This window comes from Larus michahellis, chromosome 3 (genome assembly GCF_964199755.1).
Source record: "Larus michahellis chromosome 3, bLarMic1.1, whole genome shotgun sequence".
Classification (NCBI taxonomy): domain Eukaryota; kingdom Metazoa; phylum Chordata; class Aves; order Charadriiformes; family Laridae; genus Larus; species Larus michahellis.
Window position 1 is genome coordinate 33,590,270 of NC_133898.1, and position 19,452 is coordinate 33,609,721.

General features: G+C 37.7%; 1 protein-coding gene and 1 long non-coding RNA gene across 3 annotated transcripts in view; one reads left to right on the plus strand and one right to left on the minus strand.

Moving 5' to 3' along the window:
• PLEKHH2 (pleckstrin homology, MyTH4 and FERM domain containing H2) overlaps positions 1–15,409 on the plus strand; it is a 54,983-nt gene extending 39,574 nt beyond the window's left edge. For both annotated transcript variants that reach the window (XM_074579580.1, XM_074579581.1), the window contains 10 exons: positions 1,655–1,752; positions 2,211–2,388; positions 4,241–4,396; positions 5,810–5,907; positions 6,304–6,445; positions 8,410–8,555; positions 10,211–10,340; positions 11,222–11,308; positions 13,044–13,181; positions 14,274–15,409. In XM_074579580.1, coding sequence (XP_074435681.1) covers positions 1,655–1,752; positions 2,211–2,388; positions 4,241–4,396; positions 5,810–5,907; positions 6,304–6,445; positions 8,410–8,555; positions 10,211–10,340; positions 11,222–11,308; positions 13,044–13,181; positions 14,274–14,456 — 1,356 coding nt within the window. In that variant the 3' untranslated portion in view covers positions 14,457–15,409. The remainder of the gene's footprint in view (positions 1–1,654; positions 1,753–2,210; positions 2,389–4,240; positions 4,397–5,809; positions 5,908–6,303; positions 6,446–8,409; positions 8,556–10,210; positions 10,341–11,221; positions 11,309–13,043; positions 13,182–14,273) is intronic.
• Positions 1–19,452, minus strand: part of LOC141740628 (uncharacterized) — a 59,655-nt gene that overhangs the window by 39,562 nt on the left and 641 nt on the right. The window contains exons 2-3 of the long non-coding RNA XR_012586102.1: positions 18,592–18,705; positions 17,526–17,626 (exon numbers count right to left, since the gene is read on the minus strand). This is a non-coding gene — a long non-coding RNA (uncharacterized LOC141740628). The remainder of the gene's footprint in view (positions 1–17,525; positions 17,627–18,591; positions 18,706–19,452) is intronic.

Genomic DNA, 19,452 nt, shown 5'->3' on the forward strand with positions numbered 1-19,452 from the left:
TCCATCAAAGCACATGTATCTGCTGATAAGAGTATATCTGTGCCTCTTCTGGTTTAAAGGCCTGGACATAAAATGGGCTGTCTTCAAGTTAAGTGTTGAGTAAGACACCATGTGTGGAACTTAATTCTCTTTTACTGGATCTTTCCTAAGAGAGGTGCTGCATCAGGAAGCTTGGTGGGTTAAACCACATGGCAGATGTCTCTATAGCACGAGTGTGAAGAAAAGCTGTAGTGCCATGTTGTGAAATCTCAGATACACTGAGGGTTTCTGATAGATGTCACCTTTTGTATGTCATGCTGTTCTGCATGCACCCTGCATGCTACATTATAAATACACACTTAAAATTCTTCACTTTGCCCACTGCCAGTTATTCACTGGTATTCAGATATGTAACAGTTAAATGAACTGCAATTGAAAGGAAAGCCAATAGTTCGCATAGAATTAACAGAACTGGAACAATATTGCTTATGATGGAGCAATACCTACAGAACTGGGAGATGGATCAGAAAAATGAAAAAGGAAATTACCGTATTAAGGCTTTTGTAATAGACATATTTTTTCTTTTTCCACGGAACATAGAACATGACGAGCAGATATACCTGTTACCTAGAAAGAGCCTGTATCTGGGATGCCCAGTATGTGTGCATTGCTAAAATATCTACAAAGCTTCTATAACAGATACAGCACGCTCACGTCAGTTAGCACACACTGAAGTTACATACGGCTGATGGAATTTAAACTAACCATAAGCCTTCTTTGGTACTTTTCGTACCACTGGCAAGGCCCTCCCTCTGATACAGATAAATAAATTGTTGCTATCGTAACCCACTGGCATGATTTTTAAGAGTTAACATGTTTGGTAAAATGTCTGCAGCCTCACACTAATTTTTGAAATCCTGAATTCATGCTGTAGTCTTCGACACTTGCCTCTACTGCAGTGTCTTCCCAAAACAGAGCCGATGCTATCCTCCATCAAAGTACAGGTATGTGATGAAAGGGAATATCTGTGCTTGTGCTGTCCAGTTTCTATTTGATACCAGGCAAGTCAGATAAATCAAGATAGAGAAACCTCATTTTCTAAATTTCAGTATGATGCATTGATACAATGCTGAGAAGAGTAGTTGCAATGTTGGGAAGTGTGTAGCCAGAGTACGTGAGAGCAGTCTGTATTAAGTGAAGCCTACGGATACATATTGAGAAATGAAAATATAATCAAATATTGAATAATTTTTTTTTCCAAAGCTACTGTCTACTTGGTAGGAGGAGAATGTCTTATGGGTTGCTTCATTATATATGTAACAGGAAAGTTCAATTAAAATTGCGTAAGCTTCTCCTCATTTCTTAGTGCTTGGCCTTGCAGCCTTATTTTTTTCCTGTGTATTAAAGCTTTTTATACAAACTGATCTGCTTTCCCATTTCCATCCCTGAAAGAAATTTGCTGTACACAAGTAAATAGAAAGAGAGCATTTTAGCCTTCCAGTGAGATGACGTGCTTATTTACTCAGCTTTTTCTCTGTGTTTTGATTTTTTATTCCTATTTACAGCTGGCTGTTACTCGAGTTGGCACAGTAAGTTGCACTGCTGGCCAGCAGCCCCAGCAGGAAGTTTTACTTTGTAAGATGTTTAAAACAGTGAATGTCTTCCTTTTGTCCAGGGCTTGCAGCTCTTGGCTCTCTGCGTCGGACTCTTTCTGCCCCAGCACCCATTCCTTTGGCTTCTTAAACTTCATTTAAAGAAGAACGCAGATTCCAGGTGTGCCTGCATATTATCACCCAGCTAGTCGACTAGCCTTTCTGAAGTACCTTTTTTCAATCTTTCATTTAATATTTCAGATCTTTTGACATATACTTGAAAATAAATTGGAATAGAATTGTGTGCCAGTGCTACTAAAATGTAGTACATGTTGCTTCTATGCATCACTTGCGAAAGTTATCCTTTGTTTTGAAAAATACTCTGCAGCAGAGCTCTGACTGTTATGTTGCAAAACCGTGAAAACCAAAACCCTCTGAGCCATGTTCATCTTTGGCACAATTCTGTTGGTCTCAGCAGACTAATTCTCTTTATAATTCCACATGGAAAAAGGTGTTGGAAATCTCACAGAGTGAAATGCGAGTGCTCCTCCCACCTGGCATCCCCAGAGAGAGATACTCAGAGTTTACTATCCTTTCAGTCAGTCCCCAGGAATTGCCTTATTTCTCTTTTTGTCACAGGACTGAATTTGGGAAATACGCAATATATTGTCAGCGATGTGTAGAGCGTACCCAGCAGAACGGAGACCGAGAAGCCAGACCTTCCAGAATGGAAATCCTTTCCACTCTTCTAAGAAACCCCTACCACCATTCACTGCCCTTTAGTATTCCAGTTCATTTCATGAACGGCATATACCAGGTAATGTCGGGTAGACCACGAAATCTGAGCTCTCCTAACCCCTTCCTATTAACATATACATGAAGTAGTATATCAGAAACAGAATTATTAGTGTTAAGGTAAACATGGCTCAAGTTTCATCCTGTGCCAGCACTAGCAATGGTACGCACAAGGTACTTGTGATCTGATTTGATCAACAAAGAGTAAAGGTTTGGGGAAAAATCTTTAAAAGAAAGAAAGAAATTTAAACATTTTAAGAGTGAGAAATACTAAAGTTCTGTTTCTTATTTAACCTGACCACCAGATGAATGAATTAGACTGAAGAAAAGGGAAAGGTATTAAATTCCACTTCCTTTCATCAGACATCATGAAAGTTAAATATCTCAGTGAAGGCCTGGAGGCACAGCTGTAACTCCCATTATCAGTCATGAAGGATAACCGTATTTGTTACAGAACAAACACAGCTTCATTCTTAACTCTTTTGGGACTTCATCAGTCAAAGCCTGTAGGAGACTTTCCATTGGCTTCCACGCGTACTGCTTCACATCCTGGTTTGTATTTCTAACTGCGAGAGCTGGCTGAAAGGAGTTGTTTAACAATTCACAGTATTCTTAGACAGAAAGCAAGTTTTTATATGAAATCAAAACTATATCAAATAAACTTTTCATTTTAGGTCACAGAATAACTCTGCTTTTTTTCCCCTTTAAGTTTCCCCTCTAAGCTTGCTGCTGGCCCAGTAAAATAGAAAAAGCAGCATGTATTTAAATCATCCTAAAAGGTTTCAAAATTGAAGTTTGAAGAAGAAAATTAGTAACTGCTCATTAGCTATTTACTGCTGAAAAATATATACTTCCAAGGGCTATGAAAATTGTCATTAAATACCTAAATTACTTCAGTGGGATCAGCAAATAAGCAATTATAGTGGTATTGAAAACCCTTGTATTCATCTCTGAAGCTAGATTTGGCAGATTTTTTTTCATGCCCACCATTGAAAAGCCCAAAACAGAATTCAAGATCCATTTTCAAGACATTTCTTTACCAAAAGAGTAAAGCATCTTCCACATGTCAAATACAGGAAAACATACTCAAAACAGATTTCAGTGAACATCAGCAACTAGTATCTGTATAAAAGCCATTTGTCATCTCTTGCTAAAATGCTTTAATACTAGTAACAACAGACAAAAATTCAGATTTGGGGAAATAAAGTTTAGAGGCTCTACATATTACTGACCTATGTAGTACCAACAGGGCAACATTTGTAAAATACTTTGGATCTGCCAATGTAGATCTGCCATCTGATATCCCTCTGAAGTTGCACATGATGAAAAATGATTAATGGATCTCATTTGTTTCACCACCATTTGTTTCACCACCATATTGAAAAGTGTAGAAAATTATAGTTTTCTCCATTTTTCAAGCGGTATTTGGCACAAAAAGCTCAGACACTAGACTGCTTTCTGTTACATAAATTCTGTAGCAGAAATTCAAGTGTAGCAAGTGCAAAGAAACCAGTATAAACAAAGAAAATAAACCCAGAAGTATTACATTTGGAAGCATTTTGAATTTTGATAGTGACTCTGATTTAATAAACAAAATGCAGTACGATACAATCTGCTGGGAATTTAATCATTTTTTGCATGAAGAAAAACACCACTAAACTGACTTCCCATGTGGAAATCTCAAATCTTTTCCAGACCTTTCATGGAAATTTTAAATTTCCAATTACAATAAGTTATTCACAGAGGATGGCATGGGTCTTATATTCGCACTGTTATTCTAGAGGTATTATCTTTTAAAATCTTAGATTTAAGGATGGGAGATGGGGTGGAGTTAGAAGTTTGGTAGCAAAATACATTTTGGCTGGTTTTTTTAGGTTGTTGGGTTTGATGCCTCTACCACAGTGGAGGAATTTCTGAACACCCTAAACCAGGATACAGGGATGAGGAAACCAGCTCAGTCAGGATTTGCACTGTTTTCTGATGATCCCTCTGGCAAGGATATAGAGCACTGTCTTCAAGGAAACATCAAGGTAAACAAAAGCCTTTAATGAGCTATGCATATAAAACAACAAAATATCTTCATTTTACAGACCTCTCTTCAGACAATGTAAAGGAAAACATTTTTGAGGCTGAAAGCTGTCTTTAGGTTTTTTTCTTCATAACGTAAGCGGAAAGATTTTAAAAAAACATCACTTTTTCAATTGCTGAAATTCATTCAGTGAGCTATATTTAAAAGCTTTGTCTAGGAGACTGATATTATTCAGAGAAGTAACAGGTAGGTTAGAAAAGAAAAAGTAAGCGGTTACTAATCACGGTTCTTTAAAAAGCAATTGGGAGTCCAACATGCATTGAGAGATTTCAGTTAAGATTTCTGGTATAGCTCCAAAAGATGACCATTTGAGGGCCAAAAAGTCATTGATACTGGGGTGGAAATCCTGGGGAAGAAAAAAAAGAAAGGGCTCCGTATCTAAATACAGAATAATTAGAATTCAGTTGAGGAAATTTCCAATGATGTTTGGTTTATCATTGTTCTGAATTATGAATTTTAGTTCTCTCTATTGCTAGAATTAAATTCTTTTCAGTAAAGAGTGGCAAAATGCAGTATAATCTGTGCTTTAGTAAAAGATATTTTTCAAGCCTTTTGGCAACTAATGAATAATGAATTTTTTGTGCTTCCACCAAGTAGTCTTTTGCACCCTTTGGCCAATGTTCACAGCTGCACTTTTGAGTTACAAGGTGCGGTACAACCAGGCCCTAGTGACAAACAAGAAGAGTCATCACAATCAGCTCTCTCCCTCTACCAGAAAAATTACCATATGGAAAGCAAAATGTATAAAATATGTACTTATTTTCTTGGTAAATGTAACTTTAGAAGCATTACTGCTTCCAGGAAGGCTCTTTTATGAAGGAACAGTGACACAAAGCCCAGCAGGGCTCCCAGGACCTCTGTTCTGCCTCCTCCCCATCTTCCCACCTAGACCGCTGCTTGTGAGCTGCTCTTGCTGCACTTCATAACAAACTTCATAAAAACTTTATAGCAGTTACTAGAAAGGACCTGAAAAACTCCAGTGTGCAGCAGAAAGAGAAGGCAGAGATCAAAGGCATTTGATTAATTATATAACAACTCACTCTGTATAATTACACATTCATTGGCTGCTGCTAAATCAAGTACCTGGCCTTTCCATACAAGCATGTTATGGCTCATTTCCAAAGGTAGTGTGTGTGTGTTGCAGGATAAACAAACAACAAAAATGTTAATTACTAAATGTTCCAACTAAGAAATGCAAGTAAAGTTATCTTTCAGTAAGTTTAAAAATTCAAGCTATGTATGTTTCTGATATGTAATAGGTAAAAGATATTTTAATAAGTTGACAGTTTCTATTCTAAGGTATTTTCAAAGAAGAATGCATGGCAAAGCCAGCTTTCTATTTCTCTCCTTCTAGATCTGTGACATTATTTCAAAATGGGAGCAAGCCTCCAAAGAACAGCACCCTGGGAAATGTGAAGGCACGAGGACTGTCCGCCTTACTTACAAAAATAGGTTTGTTTAGCAAGTATAGCATCTCTGCCTTGTCCCAAGATTTGTTTTTAAGTTTAGCAGAGTTTCTTCATCTGAAAAATACTGGCTGACTCAAAGCTTGCAACAAAAATAGCAAATGGGTGTAACTGGAGAATTTAAAAAAAACCATACAGTTAATTTTTGCTAGTTTTTAAGAGGTGAGCAGGGCTGCCAAAAAAATCCAAAAAAAGGCAACACTGAACTCAGAAGACTGAAATTAAATATTTGCCCACTGGTTCAAGTCCAAGTGTTGCTCTGCTAATGTGTTTTGACACTGATGTAAACATGTCACATTCGGAGCAGATACTGCTAATCCTCAGAGCTAATGCATTTCCCTATCTATCTCCTTTATTTAATAACTTTCTGTCTTTTCTGCAGGCTTTATTTTTCAGTTCAAGTCCATGGGGAGACAGAGAGAGAGAAGCTGCTGCTAGTATATCAGACAAATGATCAAATAGTCAATGGACTTTTCCCTGTAAACAAAGAACTAGCAATGGAATTGACAGCCCTTTTAGCTCAGGTAATCCTTGTGCATTAGTGACTCACACAGCAGTTTTACAGATGAAAAACCTGAATAAAGAAAGGGGTGCAGGATTACTTGACAGTCAAGTGACCTCCACCTTTTATAGGTGATAGTGCAGGAAATAGACTGGGCTGGAATCTTTGTGTAAGGCTCACTCTGTACTTCAGTGGAAGTGCTGCTGTTAGCACCGGTACAGCTAAAACGCACTTTACCTCCTACTTAGTCAGGCCCTCTGATTAAATATCATGTAATCATACACCCTTTCTTCACTTACTAAGCCTTACATGATTTCTGCAAGTTAATGCACCAAAGTAACAACTGTTTAATCACAGAATCATAGGGCTGGAAGGGACTCTGGAGATCATCTAGTCCAACCCCCCTGCCAGAGCAGGGTCACCTGGAGCAGGTTGCACAGGAACGTGTCCAGGCGAGTTTTGAATGTCTCCAGAGATGGAGACTCCACCACCTCTCTGGGCAGCCTGTTCCAGTGCTCTGCCACCCTCAAAGTAAAGTTCCTCCTCGTGTTTAGGTGGAACTTCCTATGCTCATGTTTGTGCCCATTACCTCTTGTCCTGTCGCTGGCCACCACTGAAAAGAGCCTGGCCCCATCCTCCTGACACCCACCCTTTAAGTATTTATAAGCGTTGATAAGGTCCCCCCTCATCCGTCTTTTTTCTAGACTGAAGAGACCCAAATCCCTCAGCCTTTCTTCATGAGAGAGGTGTTCCAGTCCCCTAATCATCTTGGTAGCCCTTTGCTGTACCCTCTCCAGCAGTTCCCTGTCCTTCTTGAACCAGCAAGCCCAGAACTGGACACAGTACTCCAGGTGTGGCCTCACCAAGGCAGAGTAGAGGGGGAGGATGACCTCCCTCGACCTGGTGGCCACACTCTTCTTGATGCACCCCAGGATGCCATTGACCTTCTTGGCCACGAGGGCACATTGCTGGCTCATGGTCATCCTGTTGTCCACCAGGACTCCCAGGTCTCTTTCCACTGAGCTGCTTTCCAGCAGGTCAGCCCCCAACCTGTACTGGTGCATGGGGTTATTCCTCCCCAGGTGCAGCACCCTACACTTGCCCTTGTTGAATTTCATAAGGTTCCTCTTTGCCCAAATCTCCAACCTGTCCAGGTCTCTCTGTATGGCGGCACAGCCTGCCGGTGTGTCAGCCACCCCCCCCAACTTTGTGTCATCAGCAAACTTGCTGAGGGTGCGCTCTATCCCCTCATCCAGGTCATTGATGAATATATTGAACAGGACTGGACCCAGTACTGACCCCTGGGGAACACCACTCGTCACCGACCTCCAACTAGACTCTGTGTCCCTAATCACTACCCTCTGAGCTCTGTCTTTCAACCAGTTATCCATCAACCTTACTGTCCATTCATCAATCCCACTCTTCTTAAGCTTCCCTATGAGGATGCTGTGGGAGACGGTGTTGAACGCCTTGCTTAAGTCAAGGTAGACCACATCTACCACCCTCCCCTCATCTATCCATCCAGTCATGCCATCATAGAAGGCTATCAGGTTAGTCAGACATGATTTCCCAAGATTCTAATGAAAGACCAAGACGCCTTTACTAGACATGGTCTTGGTAAGATCTGTTTTCTTTTTTAAAAATTAAAGGCTCAAGGGAAGGTTATTGAGAAAGTTATTTGATGGTGTTACTCAATAAATCTAAACTGGTTTGTCAGCTGGAGATGTAGCAATCTTAGAGCAGAACTAGTTAAGTATTATATTTTTACAATTTATACTTGATATTTATCTTTTTTCCATGGTAAATATAAAATAAGAAAAATAAAATTACTTGCATGACTTTTGTATCAGTGAAAAATACATATCAATTAACAAACTGTTTTTCATTTTATACTTGGTAAGACAGAGGAAAAGATAGCTCATAGTACCCAGCTAGAAAATTACTCTGGAGTAACAGAAAAATTTTTTTTCATGGTCTTTCCCTTAGGTAGAGATTGGAGATTTTGAACGGCCTTTCTCAACTCCAGCAGGGCAAGTCACTTCCCAGTCCAAGTCCAATCAAACATTAAAACAAGTTTTGGAGAGATTCTACCCTAAGAGATACAGGCATGGTTGTTCAGAGGAACAGTTAAGGTGAGATGTATTTTGCGATTCATATTCTCTAAAAATCTAGAAGTGAAATGAGGACGTTTTAAATTGCCATTAGGCACAATTTACTGATATGCCATATTTGCCTAAACCCGTGTTTGAAACTCATTTTCTTACTAAATTGAAGAACCCATTTCCTCTGTACATTTCTAATCTAAACAGAGGACCATCATTAAGCACGCATTCCAGCAAAAGCTCTACAAGTTACTACATAATATTACAAAACCCAGCAATTTTGAAATTCTTATTTTTCTTATTCAGCAAATCTAAATAAAGTCTGGGCACAGACTAAAGAGCTACTGAAAGTAAAGGACATGAGGATCTGATCTGAGTGTTTGCTATTCAAATGTGCAATCTCTGGCAGCCAGTCAAATTGGCAATACGTTAACTTAGTGGACTTGCTAACTAAGGTAGTGATGTACTTTAAAAGGTAGAATGTATTTTAGAAGGTAAACAAACCCGCTTTGGGACAATAGTAGCACTTAATTTAAAATTAATAACCTGCAAGTTATTTCAACCAACATCTACTAACATGAGGAGCAGAACAGTGTATTAAATTATCCAAAGTCAAAGATACCGCAATTTTGAAGTCCAGTAAACATCATAGAAATGTTTTTCGCATCCTTCACTACAGGGTTGAGAAAGTTTAAAGCTATCATCATACGCACAAAGTAACATTATTACGTACTCAGAAGATAACAGGGACATGCAAAAGCATACACACAACAAATAGAAAGTTGTGCAATTAATTTCAAAGAACAAAGTGTAAGAGGTCCTAGATTAGATTAACTCATGGAGGATAAATCAAACATCTGTTAAAACTGTTCAGTTAGTCCCTAAACTACCAATTGCCAGAGCTGGAAGTCTGTGGCAGGGAAAGAATCACTCTATACCTGCCCCGTTGCTTGTATTCTTTTGCGAAGGGTGGAGTTTGACTTCATAAACTTCCAGTAAGAATAAGTGCCAAGTGAAAGATCTCCCTGTACTACACCTTCCCCCTCCCTTTTCTTGGGCTGCATCTAAATAGTCTTGTGGCTGCTGGGTGCGTCATTCCTGCAGGTCAGCGTGCTAGGAAGGTATTCGGGGATGGCGTTTTTTTGAGGATTAGTTTTCCATAGAATCATTTTATTGAACCAGCTCACCATGGGGCCACCAAAGAAAAGAGCCAGCGTGCACACATTATGCATCAGAAGCACCCTTTTTGGTAGCAGCGCCCAGATACACTAAAAAAGAGTAGTGTTAAGCCATATCTTCCACATCTACTACTGGCCACAGGTAAAGAACTGTGCTAAGCTGGATGGATTTTTGGAATGACAACTGGCATAGCTGTTGAGTACTGATAAAGATGCATTGATTATCTGTAGAGACACATTAGACCCTGCCCTAGACTTTTTCCCTTTATACTGCAACTGCAACATCAATATTTAATCATAACGTTACAGAAATTAGAAGATACTTCATAATTTTCACGTGCATGAAAATATTAAATGATGTTTTGGATTTATTTAATACTGTATAAGTGATAGTTGTTGTATTAAATTATCATTTTAACAAATGGATTCTTTTTTGCTCATTAAACTCGCTATGGGTAAGCATTTAAATTCCTTTCAATAACTAAATTACATATTTAATTTCAACAGACAGCTTTGTCAGCGATTGTCTACAAGATGGATGGCTCTCCGGGGGCACAGTGCTGCAGACTGCGTGCGCATTTATCTCACTGTAGCCAGAAAATGGTCTTTCTTCGGTGCTAAATTGTTTGCAGCAAAAGTAAGAAACTTTACTGAGCCTGAGTGGTGGGGGTTCTTTAATATTTGCATAAACAGTAATTTGCAAATACCTTTTTGTTGAAAAAGAGTGTGTTATACATGTGCTGATTGAATCTCTTGTCAAATTACTAACTCATTTAAGCTATATACTGGTGAAATGTAATAGCCATAGTACTAAGTATACCATAATAGTAACTTTCCAATACACTTACTGCTTGTTTTGCATTATTAATCTAGGTGGTATCTTTTAATTTTCTTGTATCTTAGTTTGAGATAGCTTTTTTGTTCCAGACTTTTTGTACCTGATAACTAGTAGAATATTGAAAAGGAACCATTAACTGGCTATGGAAGCTGAACCTTGCAGAAACACTCGCGGTTGTTAAGGGTATTTAGAGCACTCCTTTCCATGCTGGCCTCTCTCAATTTCTCTTAAACCACTAGTATCTTAATTCTCTTGATTCAAATAACAGCTATGTTAAACAGAACTCCCGCCTCACCCCTTAGGTTTTATTAAGTAATCCCAGTGGATATATATATATAATTGCTTACTAGCACTCTGTTCTTTGCATATGTAGACAATATGCGATAGTGAACAAACTTTAAGACACCTGATTTATTTATTTTTTTATTAATGAGACTATACTTTTTTCTGGACTAAGCACCGGGGGGGGCTTCAAGAGTATTAGGTTGAGTTCACAGTTCTGCCACTGGCCACCTACATAGCTTTGGGCAGTTACTTCAATTCCATCACATCAGCTCCCTCCCAGTGTAAATCTCAGTAAGATCTGTGGATGGAGAGAGCTCTATAATAGCTGAGAGTTAATGGTTATTTTCATACTGCCTCATTTTGAAGTAGTAATTGAAGAACGTTCCTCTTTGTAGCCTCTAGCAGCATCCTCAGTTGAAAAGTCCTTCATATGGTTTGCTGTACATGAAGACGGCATAAGCATCCTAGATTACAGCTCTATGGTAAGTGAAATTTCTTTTCTAATTTTGGACAAAGTAGATTTTAATACTGACTATATGGAGAGATTCACCACCATACTACATAAAAGATGGCATTAGCCTTCCATGCTAAGTTATCTAGTCTTTCTCCTAAAGCAAAAATTCATTCCTTTCAAAACGCTTTAATGCCGTCATCATTATAGTAGCACTAATAATAGAAATAAGTAATGAATTCTTTGCACAGAATTTATTTTTGTTTATCAGATACAGTTTTTATATCTTTTAATGAAATGTTAATGTTTTAATCATTCAGATGTCAGGAGATCCATAGTTACAGTTCTTACAATAACATTAATTTTCTTTTCTTGAGGCTTCATTTTCCATTATTATTCATAATACATACACTCTGCAAAGAGCAGTTAGTTTAAAAGATTGTTATTTTCATTGTATTATTTTTGTTTAATAGTAGGTAATATAACCCAGTGTTGTTTAATTATGTCATTTTAGGCTCTGATTTTTCTTTTATTTGTAATAAAAGTTTTCACAGAGAACGACTCATGGTAATCAGTGTAAAAAAGCAGTGCCTGAGAAGATCCCTGCTTTAATTTATATCCTGCAAAGAAACAGAATGGCATGGTGCTATTAGCAAGTGCTAATATTGAATATCAGAAAATTAAAATCTCAACTTTATAATTGTACTGATACAGGCCTTTTCATTACACTTCTTTGCAGTTAAAGAAATAATAAAACAAAGAACACGAGGAGAGCAAACAGCAGCTCTGTTCAGAGACCAGGCAAAATGAGCTCACATCAGACTGCAGAAAGCTCTATAAAGACCATCTACTTAGAGAGCTAGCTACGGCGTTTCTGCAGAGCGCTGCCAGTTTACAATAGCAGCAGGCCTTACTCACCATTCAAGAAATGTTTGGTTTCCAGGGAATGTTCTGATTTTTCTGTAGGGAGGATCGAGGGTATCAGAAATGCTGTTGCAAGGGGTAGTTAGAGAAAACACTATTTCAAAATAAGGGCAAAAACACGTTTAGTATCTAAAGGACGTTAAAGTCAGTTATTGTACAGATATTGTCTTACGATGAATTTTAACTGTGAACATCTGCAGCAAATTAATATGAGTCGTAATGATAAATTAAATGCTAATCATAGACTCAAAGGCCACTAGTGTAGTGTTCAACACTGAACAGTAAGAGCTGAGGCATGGAAAGCAGAGGACCCTTGAAAAGCATTTATGTTTCATCAGAGATGTGAAAAAAAGAGAACCGATTTCTGTTTCATTTGTGTGTATGTAAACTACATCACTGCACAAAAAGGTGTCCTGGCGTTAAATCCCTTTAGATGTCTCATACTCTGCCATTTAATTCAGTTAGTCGCTGCTTCAATTTCAAATGGAATTACTGAGATTAATTTCTCTTAAAGTCAGTCAATACTTGTGTAAATTGAGTAACACACTTGAGCTGAAACCTGCTTATAATATCTTTGATCTAATTAATTTGGAATAGAAACAGAGGTCAAAATTACAAGAGTTACCATCTGCAATGGAAATTCCTCATAGCAAAGGTCTGAATGAAGCTGTCCCAAAATTTACAATTAATTTCAAGATTCATAAGAGGCTAGAGGCTAACAACAGCGTTTTGAAAAATACACATGTAATTTTATTTTAAAAGAAGTATTTGTCCTAATCTGTTTTTCCTGCATTGTCCTGCTTATATCTTTGCGTTTTGGTTTTTTGGTTTTCGTTTTTAAGCGATTAACAGTTACATACACATATAAGAGTCTGATGACTTTCGGAGGCTATCAAGATGATTTTATGTTGGTTGTTAATAATGCTCAGACGAAGGACAAATCAACAGAAAAACACCTTTTTGCCATGACAAAACCAAAGGTTGGTATATTCCCTGAAATAGTTTCCGACCATCTGCTACTTTTCTGCTTTTTCTAGTGGGTAATCCTTAACAGATGTGAAAGATGAAACACCTTCTTTTTTCCTAGCATTCTCAGATTATTGACTTTTGCCAGATGGTTTTAGAGCAAAACAATTAGTAATGTAAGAGCTAACAGTGACAATACTGATGTGTTCCCTTTCTTTTCATGTCCCTGTCTATAACATTCCACTTTTTTCATAGAAGGACAAAGGCTATTAAAGACAGGAAGTATATGTAGTACCTAAAAACTAGTCTATTTGCTTGATTGGCACCAGAGATAATGTTTAAGCAGGTACATATGTGTTCTACAGTGGAACTGTAGAACACAGTATCTGAAAGATCAGTCCCTTCTTAACAATCCTAGGATATTTTTACTTTTGGTAAAGTAACTGTTGCTTTTTAAATCTAGATTCTCTTCTTTACTGGTAAGGTTGACTGTATCTTTTAAAAAGCAAAGGTTTTGAAGTCTTTTGCTGTTAGTCAGAAAAATTTATGAAACAGAATACAAAATTCCAGATATAAATTTGGGTCAAAACACAACGCTTCATACAAATAAGCATAGTAAAATACATCTGTTCAAGTTCCCTTCAGATTGTGCCCTTACAGGCGAGGTTGTGTGGATTGCAAAGAGAAACTACAGTAAAAAGCTCCCAGAAGTCTTTATTCCTTTTATCTACGCTGTGTCTTTAGTTCTCTGAGCACTAGATATTTTCTAGCAAAATTGAGGGAACACATCATGAAAGTTTTTTCTGAGAGCGACATCTTTCGGACTTCAAAATCTCTCTTGAAGGGGAAGAAACCATCTGTTTGAATCATTTAAGACTGTGGCAGACAAAGTATCCAGCATACTCATGGGAATAACATTACATTACTGGCGAGGAGCGATAGAAAAAAGCTCTATTAGGCATCTCCTCTCTTCCCGTCATTAATTTATTTGATAAAGTACTTTTCCAGTTGGTGGTGATTGTCACTTGCTAAAAAGTTAGCTTTTTTTTCAGCAGTCAAAACACATCACTGTATTTTTCAAAGACTTTTGTCTGTTCCTGTTATAGATTCTTGAGATCACCCTACTGATTGCCAGCTATATTAACAACTTTCATCAGCTGAAAGGAGCTGCTCATCACCTCTCTGCTCCAGCATTACTGACACCTCAGAGTGGACAGAAACTCAAGGAAATGGGGAGTCAGCCACTTCTTGCAAACAACAGACCAACGAAATGTCCCACTTTGTTATGAAAGGATTATGTATCGTGATAAGGCATCTTTGTTACAGGGTTTCTACACTGACTGAAAGCTTTTTGATGTACAAGACAGAGAGCATAAGCGGGTCTGTAAACAAGAGAAGGGCGGACAGGTTTACATTCATTTCAGTGGTTTATAACAGGAGGAGCCCTTTAATTAAAGCCCTGGCCTGAACTGGAATGATGACGAGCCAATTTAAGGATTGTGCTTTACTGTGGGTGACTTGTGCCTACAGCTCAAAAATAAATGTGTCTGTTGATAATGATGCGGAAAGGTGGCCTTGGGAACAGCCGTATAGATTTTAGTAGTTTTCCAGATATTTTCTCAGGGACCAAACTGTCTTCAACTCTTCATGTCTATTTTTCAAAATTATACTAAAGTTGTATAACGTTCATTTTGAAAAGGAATTTTTGTTTCAAAAAAAAAAAAAAGTCAAACAGAATATTTTCCACTTCCAGCATACCTTCTTATTTGCAATACAAGCACCATGGGACTAAAAAGAACAAATTGTTGATTTGTATAATTGTTTCTTCTTTAAAAAAAAAAAAGGCACATAATGTAACTATTATAAATTTAAAGAGTATTCTCATGATACACTCTAGCCTTTGTTATACAGCTATTTTACTTGGCAAATCTTCAGCCTTGGTCTGGTAAATTTCTAAATAATCCCTCTCTGCCCCAGCCTTTTGGAAAAATCTAAATTGGACAGGCACTGTATTTAGTATAGTTTTGTTAAAGAAGACCCCATATTTAATTTCTTCTTTAATCCATAGTAATAATATAATACAGATGCAAGACAGACTCACAATTGAAAACACAAGAATAACACAGAAAGACATTGCTTGAACTGTTGTGTCTAAACTTGGAGACATATGCAACATAAAATCCATGTATAATGTGTATAATGTATATACAATGATTCAGAATAATATTTTGTAAAAGTTGTACTTCGTGTTTTTCATTTGTATCTATACATTTCATATCATAATGCTAATGTTCTTGCACACTGAAGACATAATGCTGCCTCAGTGCTACATACAGTCAAATATATAGAAATTACACCCGTTTTTTCTTCCAATCCTCATATTTTCACTTCTGTGCAATGAAACCATCTCTGCAGGCTCTGAAATGGATCAGCAGCATACTCTAATAGAAAATTTAGGTCCAACCATAGAGAAGGCAGTCAAAGATAAATCACTGATTTATATTCATTTCATAATTTCTACTTGGCTCATGCAAATGATTAATGGATCATTAATCCTTTGCTGCTAGCCCTCATCATTTTGGATTTTTTTAATTACTTAAAACTGAAGTAATTTCACAATGATGAATTTTAATATTTGAAGGTTGAAAATCATCTTCTTCGTTTTATGACATTTGAACATTTCAGATATATACATACTCATACTGAGAGAAAAGGAATTTTCAGCTGTTTGCCCTCTATGAAAGGTAAGGAGTTTCCTCCTGAAGAATTAAAATAGGTTGGAAGGGAGATACAGGTTCTGAGAAGAACATGCTCTTAAAAAGTGGAAAGACAAATTGGCAAGCTGAGCTGATAAATAAGTTTCTTCTCAAAGCTCTCAAAGCCCTGCCACAGCTACTTAAGTCTGCAGGACTCAAGCACTATTTTATGAATGGCACTACGGGCCAATGCTTTGTCTTGAAAATGACAAGCAAATAACAAGCATACTGTATCTAGATGCTTTCACATTTGCAATGCGGGAAGAGCTTTGTGGTAACTTTTACCCTTTGGTGCTGGTTGTGGCACTAGATCCTTCTCTTTCAACGAGGGAGGGCCAGCAGCAGGAGTTTTACCTCCTAGTGGGCGCCATCATCAAGGACAGCACAGTGAAAGCTACATAAGACCTTGGCACCAACTGCAGCATCTTTTTATGCAGCGCCCCACATGAAGTGATGCTGATACCATGGTGAAATTGAGTTAGGAATTAACATCCCTTTGCAACCAGCAGAACAGTTAACTTTCAGAGATTTAAGGGGGGCAGGGTGTTTGCCAATTCAAACATGCTACTGCATCGGTTATATTCAGGTCATAGTCTAAACCTTCTCAAATATGATGATCAGAAACTTCGGTTTACAAATACAAAAATCTTCACGTCATCATGAAATTATGGTAACTGTCAACCTAAAATACTCCAGCTAGTAATTCTTTCCTAGTTATCCAGTTGAAAGTGAATGTGGCATATCAGGTTCTATTAGAAGGCAAAAAAAGTGGAGCATTTTGCTAGTGAGCTTGTTCATGTAGTTTATAAATCCTTTGTTAAATTTGGAGACAACATGATGCACAATACGAACAGCTGATGTGCAGATTTTGAGTCTTTTAAACAGTTTTCATTAACACAGCTGTTTTATAAAGCAGTATATAATCTATGAAGTATAGTATGATGTTCCTGCCTGCCTTTGGGTAGATAACTCTAGACATTGCTTTGCTTTTTAGTGTTAAGCTCTTGCTGCTGCAGTGTATCTCTACATCATATTGCCAGAAGCAATCCATGCCTTAGTTTCCCTTTTTTTGGCAGCACTTTCCAGACTTACTACCACTAACTGCTCATTATAGGTCACCATTATCCCATACAGTCACATTATGAGAAATGCTGTGTTAATTTTTATGAAATAAATGCGCTCAGAATCACAGTTACCATGACAACACTACACTAAACAATGAAGTTTCTTCCAGGATTTTGATCAGCAAGAGTAAGGTTTCTGTAGTACGATAGTAACCTCCTCAAGCAGACGCTTCCCTTCAAGTTAACAGAGTGAGCAAGTCTCTTACTTGCACAAGCACGCTTCAACAGCTCAGCCTGCAAACACAGCTATGCAAGTCTCGGGGTGACTATGTTAACATAGCTCCACACAACATGAGCAACACAACCAAAGCTGAAAATTTCACAGTCCAGGTAGATAATTGTTCTGCCTTCTCCATTCAGCCTGAGCCTTATGAGTGATCCACATCTCAGTCTTAATCTTGAGTCACCCACCAAAACAATTCATAGCGTGCTACCTAATCCGTTACTAAAGCCCCGGTAGGAATTAGACCTTTCTCACCTTCTAATCTTCAGCAGCGATGACGTGATGGGAGCTGTCAAACGAGCAGCGACCTCTGGGACTGATGCTGAAGAACTTCCCCTGCTCAAGGCTTGCAGAACCTAGGTTATAAAAATATTGTCAGGATGAGATTAATGTGTTTGTTAGCATATGCAAGGAGACTTCACCTTCTATGATGAATTTCAGAACATCCTTCGTGCTTGCTTTGAACTAGTGGTCGGTTACAATGATCAGTTTGAATGGTCGATGAATCTGAGCTTGACAATGAAAGATCACTGGCAACTCTCTGTATAAACAATTGGATTGACTTGAAAATAATATCTGGAATGCAATGTAAATTAGTATGTTACTTGAACTTCACTTTACCTTGTCAATTTTTGTGCAGCATTATCAGTAAGCAAACTGCTCATGTCTAAAACAAGCAAGACCTATTCACTCCTGAAATACAGCAAGAAAATGACAAAGCTTTTGAGTTTTTAATACAATCCCCAAAATTAGTGTTTTTTCTGTTATTTTAGATTTTAATTTGGTTTATAGTTAAATTTAAAATAGAGTCATATATTTCCCTGTAAAAGCATGCTGGTAGATATTTGGTGTTGGAGTTCCTTGTTTTTGTAACAGTTTTTATAGGTTAGGTCCTGAAGGAAAAAAAATCATCCGTGCACAAAGGAATGCACCACTTAAAGCTTTAGGTAGAGCTTTAATAGTCCATACAGCTTAGTCCAATCCATTAGTTTGAGTTAATTTTAACTAAGATGATTAGTAACTCAGTAATAATGAATTAGGAAAAAAAAAAGGTATTTTTTTACATTTTCTTAGGGCAAAGGAAATGAAACTGAATGAGGTGAAACCTAAAATACTGAAAACTCCATTTTCACTTCCAGATTGGATTTCTGTACAACTTATTAACTGTACGCCCAGCTCAGATTTGGACTGCAGCAACTTCCAGATTCGCCACCTCTCTGACAGTGAGTAAATCACTGTAAAAATACTTTGCTTTTTAGCGTTACACTCTTGCTGTTGTAGTAATATATGCCTAGATCATACTGCCAGGAGCAATTCCTACCTTAGCTTTGCTTTCTTTGGCACAGCAATAGCAGCTTTGTCCACAGTTTTCACCACCTCTAACTGATGATTAAAGACCAGCACTGGCTTCATATACCAAGATAGCAGAAACATTCTGTTAAAATGAAATTGATGAAAGAAACACACTCAGAAGGGCATCAGCATGACCTGCCACTGTACAACACTAAACAATGAGGTTTCTTTCTGGATTTTAATTAGTGAGACCATGGTTCCCATAGCTGGGTAGCAAATGCTATAGAAGCTCCGTGTAAAAACATGGAATTAAACAAAGATAGGGTGGAAATAACTATATGAAGGCTTCTGTAACTGAAACTGAGTGATTATGCAAGTTAAACAGAAAAAAATGCTCATTTAAAGAACAAGTATTACTTAGGGTCTGTAGAAGGCTACATAAGCCTTCTTTGGGTAAGGAAGAAGGAACAGTTAAAATTAATTCTGAGTTAATCATTATGAATGAGGCCACTTTCCTGGTTTTGATTAAACAGGTAAGAGAGGATTTTACTTCATTTTTTCTGCCTCCAGTCTCTCAAGACGCAAAGCAGCTACTCAGCTACAGTAGCTGTAATTGCAGTCCTGGATTTTGGGTCACTTTTGGACACTTTTGACTTCTCACATCGGGTTCACCTACATCCTATATCCCTTTCATATGCTGGGTCATCCCGCAGTTTTACTGTGCCCTATAAATCCTACTTTCTAATATAACCCTAATGTGACCTTTGGATTTGATCTTTGATAGATCTTATTTGAAATAATCTAGCCCACGTGTCCTGTTTGTTAAAGTATCTTACTTTTAGTTACGTTTGTAATAGTTGCCCAATGTAATAGCATGCCCAACTACAGA